We start from the raw sequence: 20860 nt of genomic DNA on the forward strand, positions 1-20860 counted from the left end.
ATTTACTCAACCATTCTCCAATTGATGGACATCCTTTCATTTTCCAGCTTCTAGCCACTACAAACAGGGCTGCCACAAACATTTTGGCACATACAGGTCCCTTTCCTTTCTTTAGTATCTCTTTGGGGTATAAGCCCAGTAGAAACACTGCTGGATCAAAAGGTATGCACAGTTTGATAACTTTTTGAGCATAGTTCCAAATTGCTCTCCACCGACATGCTTTAAAAAAAAAAAAAAAAAAAGGAGTAAAAAAATCAAAAGGAAGATAGATAACTTCTATACAGAAAGAGAGCAGATTTTTAATCCCAAGGAGACTAATAGAAACAGTCTCCAGACAAAACCATAAAGGGGGATGTAACCTGGTTACCATTACACAAATCTCTCCTACAAGAGACTATCAAAAATCTTAAAAGAGAGCTAGAAGAAAAATGGGGAAAGGAAAGAGAAGCTATGCAAGAGAGTAACGACTTCCTGAAATGTGAATTGGAAAAGATAAAGAACTCCCAGGAAGTGCAGGGAAACAGAATCTGTGAATTGGAGAAGGTAAAGAAATGCCAGGAAAGTAGGATTTGTGAATTGGAAAAAGAAAATAATGCACTAAAAGAAAAGATTAGTGAAATGGAAAAAAATTCCATAGAGCAAAACAACTCATTTAAACTAAATTGAACATATAAAAAAAGAAGTTAAAAAAGCTAATGAAGAAAATAACTCTTTAAAAATCAGAACTGAACAAACAGAAATGAATGATTCATTGAGACATCAAGAATTAGTCAAGCAAAACCAAAAAGATGAAAAATTAGAAAAAACAGTTAAATATCTACTTGGAAAAACAACAGATCTGGAAAATAGATCTAGGAGAAATAATCTGAGATTATTGGACTTGCAGAAAATTAACATGAAAAAAAGAGTCTAGATACTATTTTACAAGAAAGCATCAAAGAGAACTGCCTAGATATAATAGAATCAGAAGGTAAAATAGGCATTGAAAGAATTCATCGAACACCTTCTGAAAAAGACCCTAAAACAAAAACTCTCAAGGAATATTGTGGCCAAATTTCTTAACTATCAGACTAAGGAGAAAATATTACAAGCAGCCAGGAAAAAAACAATTCAAATACCAAGGTGCCACAATAAAGATCACTCAAGATCTGGCTGCCTCCACATTAAAGGATCAAAGGGCCTGGAATCTGATATTCTGAAAAGCAAAAGAATATGGAATGCAGAAAAGAATAAACCACCCAGCTAAGCTAAGCATTTTCTTCCATAGGAGAAGATGGACATTTAATAAAACAGATGAATTCCATTTGTTTCTAAAGAAAAAACCAGATCTAAACAAAAAAATTGATCTCCAATCATAGGACTCAAGAGAAGCAAAAAAGATAAAAGGAACTCTTAAGAACTGTATTTCTGTTGTGGATATACATAAAGACACATGTATAATGTGATTTTACTAATATAACATAAAAAAGGGAAGTAGAAAGTAATAGAAAGGGGATAGTCTCAGAAAAGGAAAAAGGAGAGATAAAAAGAGGGAAACTACATCCCACAAAGAGCAAAGGAAACCTATCATATCTGAGGGAACTTAGAGACGGGGAGGAACATTGTGTGAATCTTACTCCCATCAGAGTTGGCTCAAAGAGAAAATAATTGACATATTTGTTTTACAGAGAATTTTCTCTCACCTCATTAATAAGTGGGAGAGGAAAAGGGAAAAGGAAAAGAGTAATAAGGGAAGGGGGGGGTACAAGAAAGAGGAAGGAATTTAAAGGGAGGAGGGAAGGATCCTAAAGAGGGAGAGCTGCGTGACACAAGTGGAGCACATAAGTTTAATACTGGGAAAGGGGATAAGGGCGGGGCAAGAAAAACAAAAGCATAATCAGGGGATAATAAGATGGCAGGAAGTACAGAATTAATAATTTTAACCATAAATGTGAATGGGATGGACTCTCCCATAAAGCGAAGCCTGATAGCAGACTGGATCAAAAGTCAGAACCCTATGATATGTAGTTTACAGGAAACATGTTTAAAACAGGGACATACATACAGAGTAAAGGTAAAAGGCTAGAGCAGAATCTATTATGCATCAGGTTAAGTCAAAAAAGCAGGGGTAGCCATCCTTATCTCAGATCAAGCAAAAGCAAAAATTGATCTAATTAAAAGAGATAAGGAAGGAAACTATATCTTGCTAAAGGATAGCATAGACAATGAAGCAATAGCAATACTAAACATATATGCACTAAGTGGTATAGCATCGAACTTCCTAAAGGAGAAGTTAAAAGAGTTGCAAGAAGAAATAGACAGCAAAACTATAGTAGTGGGAGATCTCAACCTTGCACTCTCAGAATTAGAGAAATAAAATCCAAAAACAAATAAGAAAGAAATTAAAGAGGTAAATAGAATATTAGAAAAATTAGGTATGATAGATCTTTGGAGAAAACTGGATGGTGACAGAAAGGAGTATACTTTCTTCTCGGCAGTTCATGGAACCTACATAAAAATTGGCCATATATTAGGACATAAAGACCTCAAAAATGAATGCAGGAAGGCAGAAATAGTAAAAGCTTTGTTTTCAGATCACAATGAAATAAAAACTACATTCAACAAAAAATTAGGAGTAAATAGACCAAAAAGTAATTGGAAACTAAATGATCTCATCTTAAAGAATGATTGGGTGAAACAGCAAATTATAGACATAATTAATAATTTCATTCAAGATAATGACAAAGATGAGACATCATACCAAAATTTGTGGGATGCAGGAAAGCAGCAATAAGGGGAAATTTTATATCCTTAGAGGCGTACTTGAATAAAATAAGAAAGAGAAGATCAATGAATTGGGCTCACAACTTAAAAAGTTAGAAAAAGACCAAATTAAAACCCCAATCAAATATTAAACTTGAAATTCTAAAATTAAAAGGAGAAAGTAATAATATTGAAAGTAAAAAAAAAAACTACTGAATTAATAAATAAAACTAAGAGTTAGTTTTATGAAAAACCCAATAAAATAGATAAACATTTGGTAAATCTGATAAGAAAAAGGAAGGAGGAAAATCAAATTATTACTCTTAAAAATTAAAAGGGAGAATTTTCCACCTATGAAGAGGAAATTAGAGCAATAATAAGGAGTTTCCTTGCCCAACTTTATGACAGTAAATTTGATAAACTAAGTGAAATGGATGACTACCTTCAAAAATATAAGCTTCCCAGATTAAGAGAGGAAGAAGTAAATTGCTTAAATAGTCCCATTTCAGAAAAAGAAATAGAATAAACTATTAATCAACTCCCTAAGAAAAAATCCCCAGGGCCAGATGGATTTACATGTGAATTCTACCAAACATTTAAAGAACAATTAGTCCCAATGCTATAAAAACGATTTGAAAAAATAGGGAATGACACAGACATGGTATTGATACCTAAACCAGGTAGGTTGAAAATAGAGAAAGAAAATTATAGACCATTTTCCCTAATGAATATTGATGCTAAAAATCTTAAATGAGATATTAGCAAAAAGACTACAGAAAATCATCCCCAGGATAATACACCATGATCAAGTAGGATTTATACCAGGAATGCAGGGCCTGTTCAGTATTAGGAAAACTACTAGTATAATTGATCATATTAATAACCAAATTAACAAAAACCACATGATCATCTCAATAGATGCAGAAAAAGCATTTGCTAAAATCCAACATCCATTCCTAATAAAAATACTGGAGAGTATAGGAATAAATGGACTTTTCCTTAAAATAATCAGTAGCACACACCTGTCAGATTGGCTAGAATGACAGGGAAAGATAATGCAGAATGTTGGAGGGTATGTGGGAAAACAGAAACACTAATACATTATTGATGGAATTGTGAGTACATCCAGCCATTCTGGAGAGCAATTTGGAATTATGCTCAAAAAGTTATCAAACTGTGCATACCCTTTGATCCAGCAGTGTTTCTACTGGGCTTATATCCCAAAGAAATCTTAAAGAAGGGAAAGGGACCTGTATGTGCACGAATGTTTATGGCAGCCCTCTTTGTAGTGGCCAGAAACTGGAAACTGAGTAGATGCCCATCAATTGGAGAATAGCTAAATAAATTGTGGTATATGAATATTATGGAATATTATTGTTCAGTAAGAAATGACCAGCAGAAGGATTTCAGAAAGGCCTGGAGAGACTTACATGAACTGATGCTGAGTGAAATGAGCAGGACTAGAAGATCATTATATACTTCAATTATGATGATCAATTCTGATGGACGTGGTTCTCTTCAACAATGAGATGAACCAAAACAGCTCCAATAGAGCAGTAATGAATTGAACTACCTACACCCAGCGAAAGAACTCTGGGAGATGAATATGATCCATTACATAGAATTCCCAATCCCTCTATTTTTGTCCACCTGCATTTTTGATTTCCTTCACAGGCAAATAGTACACTATTTCAAACTACGATTCTTTTTGTACAGCAAAATAATTGTTAGGACATGTGTGCTAATATTGTATTTAATTTATCCTTTAACATATTTAACATGTATTGGTCAACCCGCCATTGCGAAGAGGAGATGGGGGGGAAAGAGGGGGAAAAATAAATGTTAAAATTATCTTTACATGTAATTGAAAAAATAAAATGCTATTTAAGAAAACAAAAACAAACAAACAAAAAAAATAATCAGTAGCATCTATTTAAAACCATCAGTAAGCATGATATGAAATAGGGATAAATTGCAACCAACCCCAATAAGATCAGGTGTGAAACAAGGTTGTCCACTATCACCATTACTATTCAATATTATATTAGAAATACTAGCTTTGGCAGTAAGAGTTGAGAAAGAGATTAAAGGAATTAGAGTAGGTAATGAGGAAACCTAATTATCATTCTTTGCTGATGATATGATGGTATATTTACAGAACCCCAGAGATTCTACTAAAAAACTATTAGAAATAATCCACACTTTTAGCAAAGTTGCAGGATACAAAATAAACCCACATAAGTCATCAGCATTCTTATATGTCACTAACAAAGTATACAAAAGTAACTTTGTAACTTGTATCAGAGTTACAAAGAGAAATTCCATTTAAAGTAACTATCAATAGTATAAAATATTTAGGAATCTATTTGCCAAGAGAAAATCAGAAACTATATGAGCAAAATTACAAAACACTTTCCACACAAATAAAGTCAGATCTAACCAACTGGAAAAATATTAAATGCTCTTGGATAGCAAATCCAAGCAATTATTGCAAATATTTTGCAATATAGATATTGCAAATATAATAAAGGTGACAATACTATCTAAACTAACTTATTTATTTAGCATTATACCAATCAGACTCCCCAAAAAAATATTTTAATGATCTAGAAAAAGTAACAACAAAGTTCATATGGAAAAACAAAAGGTCAAGAATTTCAAGGGAAATAATGGGAAAAAAAAAAATCAAATGAAGGTGGCCTAGCTATACCACATCTAAAATTATATTATAAAGCAGCAGTTACCAAAACCATTTGGTATTGGCTAAGAAATAAATTAGATCATCAGTGGAATAGATTAGGTTCAAAGGATAAAACAGTCAATAACTTTAATAATCTTGTTTGACAAACCCAAAGACACCAGTTTTGGGGATAAGAACTCACTTTTGACAAAAAATGCTGGGAAAGTTGGAAATTAGTATGGCAGAAACTAGACCCACACTTAACACTGTATACCAAGATAAGGTCAAAATGGGTTCATGACCTAGGCATAAAGAATGAAATTATAAATAAATTAGAGGAACATAGGATAGTTTATCTCTTAGACATGTGGAAGAGGAAGGAATTTATGACCAAAGAATAACTAGAGATCATTATTGATCACAAAATAGAAAATTTTGATTATATCAAATTTTAAAGTTTTTGTACAAACAAAACTAATGCAGACAAGATTAGAAGGGAAGCAATAAACTAGGAAAACATTTTACAGTTAAAGGTTCTGATAAAGGCCCCATTTCCAAAATATATAAAGAATTGACTCTAATTTATAAGAAATCAAGCCATTCTCCAATTGATAAATGGTCAAAGGATATGAACAGACAATTCTCAAAGAAATCAGAACTATTTCTAGCAATATGAAAAGATGCTCCAAGTCATTATTAATTAGAGAAATGAAAATTAAGATAACTCTGAGCTACCACTATACACATGTCAGATTGGCTAGAATGACAGGGAAAGAGAATGCGGAATGTTGGGAGGGAATGTGGGAAAAGAGGGACACTGATACATTGTTAGTGGAATTATGAATACATGCAGCCATTCTGGAGAGCAATTTGGAACTGTGCTCAAAAAGTTATCAAAATGTGCATACCCTTTGATCCTGCAGTGTTACTACTGGGCTAATGTCCCAAAGAGATTTTATAAAGGGAAAAGGACCTGTATGTGCAAAAATGTTTGTGGCAGCCCTCTTTGTAGTGGCCAGAAACTGGAAACTGAGTGGATGCCTATCAATTGGAGAATGGCTGAATAAATTGTGGTATATAAATGTTATAGAATATTATTGTTCTGTAAGAAATGACCAGCAGGATGATTTCTGAAAGGCCTGGAGAGACTTACAGGAATTGATACTGAGTGAAATGAGCAGGACCAGAAGATTATATACTTCAACAACAATACTATATGATAATCAATTCTGATGGATGTGGCCATCTTCAACAATGAGATGAACCAAATCAGTTCCAATAGAGCAGTAATGAATTGAACCAACTACACCCAGCAAAAGAACTCTGGGAGATGACTATGAACCACTACATAGAATTCTCAAATCCTCTATTTTTATCTCCCTGCACTTTTGATTTCCTTCACAGGCTAATTGTACACTCTTTCAAAGTCCGATTCTTTTTGTACAGCAAAATAATCGTTTGGACATGTATACATATATTTTATTTAACTTATACTTCAACATATTTAACATGTATTGGTCAACCTGCCATCTGGGGAAAGAGGTGGGGAGAAGGAAGGGAAAAATTGGAACAAAAGGATTTGCAAATGTCAATGCTGAAAAATTACCCATGCATATATCTTGTAAATAAAAAGCTATAATAAAAATTTTTTTTAAAAAAAGAATTAAGCAAAGCAAGAAAACAATAGAAACAATGAATATAAGATTGTAAACTGAATAAAAAATCAAAAGCAAATGTTAAGAAATTGCAAACAGTAAAAAAAAAAAAAGCAAGACTCCAAAGAAGAGATATGAGAAGACACTTCCACCCCACTACTTTACAAAGAGTGTTTCATGGGTATATGACACTACACATATTTTCAAACTTTGCCTTCTCATTTTCTATTTTCTTCTTTAAAAAAAAAAAAAAGGAATGGCTTTTGGGAAGGAGAGGGATATTGAGGAAAAAATACGGTGGTGTAAAAAGCTTTATATGTATATAAATATACACACATATATATGTCAGTATGTATATTTTTTTTTTAAAGAAATGAAAGCATTACAGGAAAGACAGAGGAAAAGAAGTGAATGGGAAAGGGGAACTGGAAGATGTTAGAGAACAAAATAAAGGAGTGTTTACTCATAAGGAAAACAAACAATTTCAAAATGAAAATTATCAAGACAGATTTAAAAGGAAAGAAATGTTAAGACTCTGTGATTGGAGGCCGAGTGAAAGAAAGAGAAGAGAAAGATAACTGAAGTTCGTGATATCAGTCTCCATTAGTCAAGAACTCTACTATCCACAGACAACTATAATTAATAACAATAACAGATAAAATTTATAAAGCACTTCTGTTTGAAAAATTAGATACAAATATTATCTCATTTTACTTTTATAATAATACTAGGAAATAGATACTATTATTATCTTCATTTTACAGTTGAGGAAACTAACAGTGAGAGAGGTTAAAAGTCTTACCCAGGACACATTAAATGATAAATGTCTCAGTCTGCATTTAAATTAGGACCCTTCTGATTTAAGGTTTAATACTATGCACAGAGTCATCTCACTACCTCAATGGTGTCTTTTTCATACTATTTTACTGTAAACCACAATTTCCACAATTCATTTTCTATCACTGTTTACTATGCAGTAATATTCTATGAGGTAGCTAGGTGACATAATAGATGAGAGCTGGGCCTGGAATCAGAAAGATTTGAGTTCAAATCCAGACTCAAACTTTCTTACTAGCTGTGTGACTCAAAGGAAGTCATTTAACCCTGTTTACTTCAGTTTCCTCATCTGTCAAATGAGCTGGAGAGAAATGGCAAAGACTCCAGTATTTTTGCCAAGAAAAATTCAAATGAGATCACAAAGAGTTGGACACTAATAAAAACTATTAAACAAGCAATATTCCATTAATTTAGTTATCACAGTTCATTTATTAGACATATATTTTTATATTCATTCTTATTAAACATAATTTTTCTTGTTGATGTTCAAACATATTTTTATCAAGAGATAGGAACTGCCTTTACTGATGCAATCCTGGATGGATCCTCTTTGCATGAAAGGTAGCTGTGTATTCTTTATCTATTTTAAATGGAATTTTTCCTTCTATCTTTTTCTCTTGTGTTTTTTTGTTGGTAATATATAGAAATTTCAATGATTTATGTGATTTATTTTATGACCTGATAATCTGCCAAATATATTGTTACAAATATTGTTGATTACTGAGGGTTTTATAAATATAGCACTCAAGTTCATCAGCAAAAAACTTTAATTTTGTTTTTTTTATGCTCATTCCAGCAATTTCCTTTTCTAATTTTATTGCTAATGATAATTATGCCAAGTATGCCAGAATTACAGCAAAGAGAAATTGTAGTGATAGATATTCTTTTATTTTCCTGATCTTATTAGAAAGTTTTCTAGTTTCTCCCTATTACATATAACTATTACATATTACACATAATAATACATATAATACATCTTACAAAACTTTTATAATTAAGGAAAGCTCCATTTATTCTTACAATTACATTATTGTTGTTGTTTAACAAAAATGTATATTGGATTTTGTCCATTTTTTCTGCCTGTACTAAAATAATCATAAAATATTTGTTGTTTTTGTGATTAATATAGCAAACTACATATGTAATTTCTAAAAATTAATCCTATATTCCTAGTATTAATCCTACTTGGTTAATATATATTTTCATGATATGTTGCTCTAATCCTTTTGCTAATATTTAGTTTAAAATTTTTCTGTCTTCCTCAGGGATAACAATCTATAGTATTTCCTCTTCCTTGGTTTTGAATTTCCCTGTTTAGGTGTCATGATCATATCTATATAATGGAAAGAGGTCCTTTCTTTTCCAATTTCTGTAAACAATTTGTGTCATATTAGGATTAATTGTTCTTTGAATTTCTGAAAAAGATCACTCAAAAATCCATCTTTCTGGACTTTTTTGGGGAAAGAAGTTAAATTATGACTCTATCAATTTCTTTCCATTTTTTTGGAAACCGGGTTCTATGTTATTCTGTTAATCTGGACATTTTGTAGTTTTGTAAATCTTTCAATTCATTTAAGTGTTCAGTTTTAGTAGCATACAATTGGGCAAAATAATTTCTAATATTATCCTTTTTTTGCTCCTTGTTTATGAATTCCCCCTTTTCATTTTTGATAATGATTATTTGATTATCTTCTTCCTTTTTTGAATTAAATTATATAATGGCTTATGTATCTGTTGTTTTGTTTAAACTACTACATTTATTTATTTATACCATTTTATTTTACTAGAAATTTCATTAATCTCTGACTTTACAGGTTTTCTATTTTGGTGTTTCAAGTTTTTTAATTTGTTTTTCAATTTGTTTTAGTTGTACATGTGCTTAATCGATTTATTCTTTTTCTCTTTTACTGCTGAAAATGTTTCAAATTATAAATTTTCCTTTATATACTGCTTTGGCTGCAGTCCCCAAATTTGGCATGTGGTTTCATTATTTTTACTATTATCTTTAATGAAATTATCTGTTATATCTGTGAATTGTTCTCATACCCATTAAATTTAAGGTGTTACAACAAGTCTCCAATTGACTTATAATTTTTTTTCTTCAATGGTCTTTTTCTGAACAAAGTTGATAAAAGATATGTTTAATATTTTACATTTTTTTATTTCTCTGAGATTTTCATGACCAAACACATTGTCAATTTTTGTAAAGGTGCCAAGAACAATGAAGAATAAATTAATTCCTATTTACTCCTGTTCAATCTCACATTTAATTTTTCTAAAATTCCACTTAGTCCAAGGAAATTCCAAAAATCTTTGAACAGAAAATGCTCTTTGCATCAAGGGAAAACAGTATGGAAATTAAGTGTAAATTGTTTTTTTTTCCTTTCATGCTTTTTCCCTCATGTTCTGATTTCTCTCTCCCACTATTTGGATGCAATGTGCATCCAAAATAAATAAATAAATAGATGAATGTTTGGGAAATAAATAAATAGATAAGATTCTACTGAGCTCCTTAAATTCCTACTTGTTCATTTTTTGTTTACATCATGCACATATAAAAAAAATTGCACTGAGTCCATTCCTCATTACAATTTAACTATTTTTGCTTGTCACTTATTTACCTTTTACTAAAATATTTAAATACTATGCCATTCAGAGTCTATCTTACATTATGAATTAATCATTGTTCATAGCATCTTTGTAGTGTTCTTGTTCCTCTCTATTAATTAAGCCTATTAAAATAGGCTTTTGCCTTGTCTGAATTTATGAATGCAACATTTATCTAAGTTCTGCCAAAGCTTAATCAATTTTGTCCCATGCTTTTATTTTAACTCTCAAAATTTTTATATCTCAAGTGGGTTTCTTGTAAATAACATGTTGTTAGATTCTACATTATAATCTAATCTGCAATACTCTTTAATTTTATTGAGATAGTACTGCAGATGAGTATGTACATATATTTATATATACACACATATATACAAAGAGAGCAAAATGGAAGAGACAGAGACAGAGAGATAGAGACAGACAAGACAGACAGACAGACAAGAAAAAAGGAAACTAGAGTGCCATATTTATGATAGCTTATTTTTAAATATTTGAAAGACTATCATGTAGCAAAATGATTGGACTTATTCTGCTTTACTGTAAAGCACACAAAAAGAACTAAATGAAAGATGTTTGCAAAGAAGTTCATTTCAGTTTGATGTGCAATGAAATTATTTATTAGGAGAGATATTAGGAAACAAGTTCCTAGAGAAACTATAGTTAAAGGACTGATCTTATAAATGGGACTATCAAAAAAATACATACTTCTCAGCACTACATGAAACTGAGACAAAAATTGACCATGTACAAGGGCACAGAGAATTGAAAACAAATGTAAAAAGAAGAAATATATATATATCCTTTAGACTAAAATACAATAAAAATAGAAATTAGTTGAGGGATCACAAACAAAAGATACAGACCAAATGGAGACTTAACAATGAAATTTTAAATAACAAGTAGGTCAAAGGATAAATCATAAAAACAATTAATAACTATGTAAAAGAAAATGATAATGATGAAACAACATACCAAAATTTCTGGGATGTAGCTAAAGCAGTCCTCAGGGGAAAAATCATATCCTTACAAACATACATTAACAAAATAGAAAAAGAGAGGATTAATAAACTGAATGTGCATTTAAAAAATTGAAAGGCAAAAAATAAACAAATCTAAAATAAGCACAAAAAGACATATTAAAAATAGAGGAAAAATAGATAAATCAAAAACTAACCAAAAAACCCATGTAAATGACAAATAAAACTAAAAATTAGTTCTTTTAGAAGTTCAACAAAATTGATAAGCCTTTAGGCTAATCTTGTCAAAAAGAAAACAGAAAATCAGATTTTTAAAATAGCAAATTACACCAAGGTAAAATAGCAACAAACTCAGAAAAATAAGAATAATAATATGAACATACTGTGAACAGTTAAATTTAGAAACACAAAAAATAGAGGGATATCATATAAAAATATTAAATATCCAAAGTATCAGAAGACTAAAGAGAGATATTTTAAATAAGCCTATCTTGGAAAAGGCAATAGATCTTTGATAGAGGAACTATCAAAGAAAAAAAAAAAATCCTCATTGTTATAAATTCACAGAAGAACTCTATCAAGCATTGAAAGAACAATAAGTACTCATATTTCACAAATTATTCTCAAGAATTTAGAAAAAAAGAGCTCTACCAGAGATAAATATAGTCCTTATATCTAAATTAGGGAATGACAAAACCCAGAAGGAAAACTTTGGCCAATATCATTAATAAATATTCACTAAAAAAATTTTGAAACAAAATCCCACATAATATACTACAGCAATTTATCTAAAAAATCATTTTTTATGATCAAATGTAATTTAAACCATTAATGGAAGAATGGTTCAACATTAGAAAAACAATCAACATAATTGTATTAAAAACCAAAATCACATGATTTTTTCAATAGATGCAGAAAAAGCCTGTAACAATTTTATACTAAAAAAAAAACCCCTACATAATACTGGCATAAAGGAAGTTTTTAAAACATCATAAAAGACATATGACAATCTATCATAACTTTTCCAGTAAACAGAGGAGTCAAACAAGGATGCCCACTCTCTCCATTATTATTTGATATAGTTATGAAAATACTAGCAAAAGCAATAAAACAAGAGAAAGAAATTAAATATATAAAGATATGTAAAGAAGAAATAAAAAGGTCCCTTCTTGCTAAGGATATGATGGTTTACTTGGAATATGCTAAGGAACTGTCCAAGAAGCTTATTGAATTAATGTTTTCTGCAAAACTGCAGACTACAAAATAAATGCTTAGAAATCTTTGTAGATTTCTAATGTAATAATGACATAACATAAGAAGCAATAAGAGAAAGGCAAATCCCATTCTAAATAACTTCAAAACACAAAATATCTGGGGAATGACCTAACAAAGCACATATATGACTAATATATTACAAAGTGTTCCTTAAAGAAATTTAAAAAAAAAACAAAAACTTAAATAGCTAGAATGATATTTAGTGATCATAGTTAGAACATGTCAATATAATAAAATGAAAATGCTATCAAAGTTAATTTACACTTTTAATTCTCATGGCATAAAATGATAAAAATTCATTTGGAAAAACAGATTGGAAAGGGGAGAGAGTTGAGTAGGTAGACTCATTAGCAAGCTATTGCAACAGTCCAGAAATGTGGTACTAAGGGCCTGCACCAGTTATAGGACGACAGTGTCACAGGAGAGAAAGTGGCATATTTGAATGATGTTGCAAAAAAGTAATAATTCTGTATTAGATGTTTCAAAAAGCCTTGGTATAATTTTAATCTAATAAAGATTAAGTCTTTTAAGTTTAAAATCGCACTAAGAATTTTGAAACACTATTATAGAACAGTGAACTTTACAGAATGAAAATAAAAACATAAATTCTTTGGCTCAAAAGACCTCAGCCTTGATACTTACCTTTTCTTTCTCTAAACACTCTTCCTACATAATCCCATTCTTCTCTGTTATTTCCACTATTATTTCAATACAGACAATTTCTATATTTTTTGTCCCTATCTTGTACTAATTTCCAGCTGTTTACAAAACATCTCCATCCATATGCCTTATAAAACTTCAAATTCAACTAAAGAGAGCTCAGTGGAATTAAGGAAAAAGCAGCGGGCCTTTAGTCAGAAGAACCTGAATTCAAGTTTACTCTCAGACATTTGCTAAGTATATGATCTTGGCAAGTAACTTAAATTTTGTCTGCCTCAGTTTCCTCAACCATAAAATGGAAATAATAGCAATTTGTTACAATTATTGTGAAGATCAAATGAGATAATAGTTATAAAGGGCTTACTTAGCCCAGTGCCTGATACATAGTAGGTACGTAATAAATATCTGAAATGCCCTTTTCTTCTTTACTCTTCAACTTTCCTAAAATTGAATTTATCATTTTCTTTTCAAAGATTGACCTTCTCCCAAATTCCTTATTTCTGAAAATCTCCTTTTTCCCTCAATAGCTTCCCTATAGCTATAAACTTTGCTTTTTCTATGCCATATCCTATCAGTTCTTTATAAAACATGTTGTTATCTTACCTCTTCTTACTACTCATGCCATCAAACTAAGTTCAGGTCCTTATTACCTCTTACCTCAAATATTATAATAGTTTCATGAACTAATCTCCCCATTTCTTATCTTATTTCTTCCCTTCCAGTACAACCATAACCCAGCTGCCACAGTAATTTTTCTGATGTATATCATTTTTCTGTTAAAAAATTTTAACACCTTTCTAATACTAAAAAGAACAGAGAATTCTTTACTCAGATATTCAGGGCCATGCACAATCTGGCTCCCATCTATTTTTCCAGTCCTATTTCAAATTATTCCCTTTGACAATTCTGGACAAACTGAACTAATCTCATACTCCCTCCTACTCCCTCTGTATAATTCACAAGACATTCCACATGGAATAAATCAAATGTGCATGTTCTACATGGAGGAGGAATTCCTTAAACATCTGCTTACTGAAAGCTTTAAAGACCCATTCTGAAATATCAATGCTTCTTGAAACTTTCTCTTATTCCCCCCTAAGCAGACGAAATCTGTTCTCATTGTGAGTTCTCCTATCTATTTAATCATATCAATCATGACCACAGTTATTTATGTTGAGGCTCTACAGCAGTAAAACTGTGACCTTTTGAGTTCAAAGCCAGCCTTTTATATTTATTCCCTATCAAGATGAAGTTGCTTAAGCATTCAGGACCTCTATTTTCCTCATCTATATAATAAGGATCATATTCTTCATACTACCCTTTTCATACAGTTATTTTGAATGCTCAATAAATATTGATTTTAAGTCCAAGAAGGCAAGAGAGGCTGATTTGAAGTCAAAAGACATGGGTTTGATATCAGGATATGGCTATTTAATATCAGCATAACCTGCAGCCAGTTGCCATAAAAATTCTTTTCAGACCCTCTTAGTGCAATCTTTATGAGTATATCTATTACTGCATATTTGCATCTCTATATTTCCAATCATGCTAATTCAAATGATCACATCTATATGTGAACTTGCATCAGGAATCCTCAGCAGATAGCTTAGCAGATAATTAATTGAATAGCACTTTAAGTTTTTTTGCAAGGTGATTTATATATTATTTTATCTGATTCTCATAAAAGTTATGACTATAACAATGCTAAAATGCTATTATAATATATGATGAGGTTGTTCTGTTATTATTATTCCCATTTTACAGGTAAGAAACCTGAGGCTAAAAGAAGTTAGACAACTTGACCAGGATCATATATCTAATAAGAGACAGACAGAATTTGAAATCAGGCTTTCCTGACGTCATATTTAGTATTCCATCATTAAACTATTTAGATATCTATAATAATAATAGAAAAATTGTCATTATTGTTACTTTTTATTTAATCTCAGACAAGTTTCAGTCCAGATTTTTAAAAGAAGTAATTTAGTAAATAACAAAAAAAAAAAAAAAAAAAAAAAAAAAAGCATTGAGTTGGCTTCCTAAATTGTGGTTTGGTCTACTAATAATCTCGTGACATTTTATTAATAATAAAAAGCAAAACAAGTTTCAAAAACACTACCAAAGGATTTTGCTATGACCACAAGGAAGAACATCACTGTTTCTAAATAAAATCTAGTAGGCCTTCTTGTTCTTTTCTAAACAAGAAAGAATGCAAATGTATCCTTATTACATCTAAAATACATGGCAGATTTAGTGTTACAGATAGAACATCAAAATCTAAATTCAAATATGAATAGAACACAAAGATTAATAATTGACATTAAACCAAACTGGCCATATAGAATGACCAGAAAGGTAAATGTCTATGTATATATATCTCTGATCAGCCTGTGACTAATTAGCTCAGTGGCTTTTATCAAAGAGCCATGTAAGTAAAGGTTATGGTTTGATTACATGTAGATCAAATTATTTTGTTCTATTCCCAAGGACAAAGGCTACATAACACCAACCCAAAAGCTACCCATTCAAACAAATTCATTTAATTCAGCACAAAACATTTAAGTGCTTGATGTGTATAGAACACTATAACAAAGACTAGGGAAAATGCAAAGATAAATGATATAAGAAATACAAACAAATAAAAATAAAGACTATGATGAGGGTCAAACTCTCTACTCCATAAAAAGGCAATAAGATAGAAAGCTAACTGGACAGACTAGAAGATGGCAAAATATAAGGCTTCAGGTAAACACAACTATCTTTATGAAAACCTCCAAAATATTAAGAAACATACCACATGAAACTAACTAAATTAAAGGTGGAAAATTCAAGAAAAAGAAATTCAGGAAAGAAAAAGCAAAGGACATGAAAGGAAAAAAGCTATGAAGAAGCCACAGTATTTCCCCTCTATTCCAATTCTTAAGGCTGAGGGGCTTAAAACTTAGGACTAAAGACAAGAATCTTATATGGATGCTATCCTTTCCTGGGTGGCATCCCAATCTGTACTAAGGGATGAGAGGTGACAATACTGAGGCTCAAGGAGTTAGAGAATAAAGTTAAATTTGAAAATAATAATAGATCATCAGTAACAGACTCACCTCATATGCAAAAATATAATCAAAGATCTTCAACTACCAATAACAGAAATTGAGAAGTTAAAATTCCACAAGAATGGAAAATAGCGTAGAGTTTGAAGAAAAGTCATAGCATAATAAAATTCCTAACACAATTAAGAAATACTCTGGGTATAACATGGATATAAAATGTTAGTGAAATTGTAGAACATCATCTTTTAATTGCTATGAAAAATAATTAAAATTAACTTAAAATAATTATTCTACATGGGTACCTCACATTTATTAAAACTCATTTGTGACTCCAAGATTACTTTCTAGTATTAATATAGGAATCTGTCAGAAACTACCCATTATTATATTATTTCTATATATTAAAATAAACTTCAACACCAACATACATCAGCAAACTGTATAATAAAGTGTCTTCGTTGTCCATCTGAAAACACAGACAGGACATATTCACCAGGTTTCCCGTGACTCTCCCGAACCAAGAAGTCTCCTTGTTGCTTTAAGAGTTCCTGTGCTTCTATTCTGGGAATTGCACCATGGTACCAATCCTGTTCTACCAATGGCTTGTCACATGCTGATATTACATCACAGAACTTGAATAAACATTAAAGAGAAAAATAAATTAGAAGAAATAACGTTTTACTTTTTTCATTACAATGAAATTACATTTCATTACAAAAATACTTTATTTGTATTTTTCATTGATGGTCTAAAACTTTCCTAATTAATACATCATACTTTTCAGAATGAAAGTGACTGCTTTATATATTATTTTTATCTAAACAAAATTAAGTATTTTTAAGAGTTGTAAAGAATCTCAGAGGTCATCTACTCCATCCCCCTAATTTTATAGATTAGAAAAATGAGACCAAGAAAAGTTAAGTGACTGGCCTAAAGTCACAAAGTTCTGTAGAAAGTAGTAGAACTGAGATCTAAAACCAGATACTTTGAATCTAAATCCTGAATTCTTTCTACTATATAATGTTTTTAATAGACATCTTCCAAAAAGGTCTATTTGTGTTTTTAGTAAAATAACTCTAAGAAATTCTATGCTTTTAAAATTCTGATAATTAAAAAGTCAAAAAGTATATGGAAAAATAATACCAATAATACTGATTTTGTTCAACCGATATCAAAAATTACAAAATTAGGTTTCTAGTTTATATACAAAAAAAATAAAATATGCATCATAATGTACACTTATTTTTACTTATAAAGTTGTATTAATTATTTTTGTATAATCAGTTCAATTTATTGTATTATATATTATCTATGCATTCCAAGGCCAAGCTTTCCTGTCAACTGCAAACTGCTACTGCTTTATTTACTACTGCTTTTAGAGATGTCTTGTGAAGGATTCACTAGTATTTTCATCTCTATCAAGATTTCTTATTGTTGCCAACTCTGTAATTTGTTTGTTTTCATTCTTAGAAAGCTACTACATAAAACCAGAAAAAAAAACCTTGTAAATGAAAAATCTCAATGGTTAATATTAGGCAAAGCTTCAGAAATTGTGAGCAATTCCTAGAAGACAAGACCCCAGCTAAAAAAAAAAAAAGTAAAATGTCTGTGATATTATACAGATACTAAAATATTAAGATAGCCCAGGGTTAACAATACTTTCTTGACATATCTCTAATTTGTGGTAAATGGAATCTTACATTTTCTCATACAAAGTGAATAGATTTGAAATTTTCTTTTAGTTAAATGGAGGAATACAGAATAGTAGACAGAGAACTATCCTTGAGGTCAGGAAGCCTAAGATTCAAATTCTACCTCTAATACACAACAGGCCACTTAAATCTCAGTATTCCAGCCAACTCTGTAAGACTAAGTTGCAAGAGAAAATGCCTACCTAAATTAATAGAGGGAATTTCCTCACTTAAGTATAATATTAGTAAAATCATAGATTGATATCTATGTTCTATTTATTTACATATATACAAGTATGTAAAAAGCTTAGAGACTAAACAGAAGTCATTTAACCTCTGAATGTCCCTAAAACTCTCAAAGATTAAATTTGAGAGGATTTGTAGGTTTGCATAATTAAATGAAATTTTGACATTTGGAAGTTACTGACACAGATGAAATGATTCAGATTAAATCTCTCACCCTTCTCCTCCACCCTTTATAATCCACTGCTGTTGGCCCCCCACCATAAACATAGCCATTTAAAATAATAATAATGATAATGATAATTCCAAGTATGAATGAAACAGCTAAGAGTAACATTTTCAACAGTTATATATGGAGAATAAATCTTCACCAATTAAAACATGCATTTAACATAATCATATGATTAACAAATAATTAAATTATAAAATACATCTAATAAGGGAAAGGTAAAGCTAATTTAAGTAATGTTTGTTAATGCAAAATTGAGGAGCATCGCAGAGACTTTAAAATTTTGAAAATGGGTTTTATAGGCTAAACAGTATAGCAGAAAGATCATTTAATTACAAAACATGGGTTAAAAATCCTGCTTTGAAAATTATTCCTAGTTAATCTCAGGCAAGTTAATTGACCTCTCTGCAACTCAGTTTCCTCACCTGTAAAAGAGATAATACCCAATCATATTCTCATACGATTCTTATTTAAATAAAATGAAATGAAATTTCTTTTTAAGATTTACAGTATGGCCAAATAAACATATTATCTTCATTGTACAAGAAGTTAGTTAAGCTTGCCTGTAATCTTTGTATCACTTATTTTAAAAATATATTTTTTCTCAGTTACAAGTAAAAACCATTTTTAATATTTGGGTTTTTTAAAATTTTGAGCTTTAAATTCCCTTCCCCCTTCTTGAAAATGCTAAACAAATATGATCTGATGGATTATACATTGCACCATTTCTGATATCTAAATCAATTAGGATGTTTCCCCAAGGGATCTGAAATGAATAGTGCAACAAAACTTGTATTCAGTTCGTTACAACAATATTCAATGTAGTATATTAGAGAAAATGCACTTGAAACTGTTTTAAGTTTAAGAAATCTTTTCTCTACCTCTGTATAAAATGTTTTTAAATCTAAAAGGGCAGCTAAGGGTCTCCACAAAATTCTCCTAATATAATACTTATCTATTTGGCCTTTAAAGAGGTGATCAAACAAAGCTATAAACCTAGTTACTGGTACATTTAAAACTAATGGTTGGGCCATTTCCATTGCATAGAAAAGGCAGATTTTTTTTAAAAGCCTAAGAATTATGTCCAATAGGACCCTATAGGAAACCTAAGTTTTGTACCTTCAAATAATATTTACTGAGCATACATATGGCTAAATGTCTCTACATTTACAGATAGTGGGGAACTTTGGGTAAGGTATAAGACCCTTCAGCCCAGAGGGAACCTACTGACAATGTCTGGTTTGGTTCCCCATTTCCCTTTGGTGCTCTTACCTTTCCTGACAAATTAGGGAGGGCATGAGAAGTCAAGGAGGGTGTGACTACCTATGTGCTATTTGAAGCAAGGGATACTTACAATAAAGAGGCATTTACATAGCAGGGTACTTATAGTTAGCACTTGCACAGTGTGCTAGGGTGATGTAATGCTACCATAGTTAGCACTTGCTCAAAGTGATGTGATGATATAATGGTTCTCTAATTGGCACATGCTTAGTGTACTGTAATGATGTAATCATACTAAAGTATTTAAGGGCTGAGAGGAATAAATACTCCATCTTTGACTATCCTCATAAGTCTCCTGCCTCTTCACTCCTCCACTAAGACCAAGGCTGCTCCTGAGATCCTTCAGAGAGCTAGTCCTGATGGTATATTTTGGCACCTGAACAGGATCTCCAGAAGGACCCTACAGCTAAATATTTTAAAAGTTCACAATCTGAAAGGAAAAAGATTCTAGAATACCTCTAATTATACATAATTTATTTTAACTGGATTTATAACTCTAAACACTAAAAATTCAACTGAGCCTTTACTGTCCTTCTCTAATTTGATTTTGTGACTTATTATATAGGAATCTTTCAATTGAAACAAATTATCCAACTAAACTTCACTAATTTTCTTTTTTTTTTTTAATTTCAAGCCCTTTTATTATTAATGAACAAAAAGAAACTGGTAATTATTTTAATTACTTTCTTTTAAATGAATAATATTTCTATATATTTTTCACTTTAAATTCTTCAATTTAGAAAAAATGATAAATTTAATATTAAATACAAATACAACTCAACTTTTTTGTAAACAGTAATTTCAATGAATAAAATTCAACTATTCAATCATTCCTTCTATCTATATCATGTTTATTTGGCCATTTTTATTCCCCACTACTTTTTCTTTTACATTTTTGTAGAGTTACTCTGTTCTTTTGTTATCCTTTAATCCCCC

The 20860-nt window shown here is 30.7% G+C and overlaps 1 protein-coding gene across 2 annotated transcripts in view; it reads right to left on the minus strand.

The window, feature by feature from the left end:
* The window catches only part of FER (FER tyrosine kinase), a 244817-nt gene that overhangs the window by 139812 nt on the left and 84145 nt on the right, over positions 1–20860 (minus strand). For both annotated transcript variants that reach the window (XM_051994832.1, XM_051994841.1), the window contains one exon: positions 16909–17112. In XM_051994832.1, the coding sequence (XP_051850792.1) occupies positions 16909–17112 (204 nt within the window). The remainder of the gene's footprint in view (positions 1–16908; positions 17113–20860) is intronic.

This window comes from Antechinus flavipes, chromosome 1, assembly GCF_016432865.1.
Source record: "Antechinus flavipes isolate AdamAnt ecotype Samford, QLD, Australia chromosome 1, AdamAnt_v2, whole genome shotgun sequence".
In the NCBI taxonomy this organism is placed as follows: domain Eukaryota; kingdom Metazoa; phylum Chordata; class Mammalia; order Dasyuromorphia; family Dasyuridae; genus Antechinus; species Antechinus flavipes.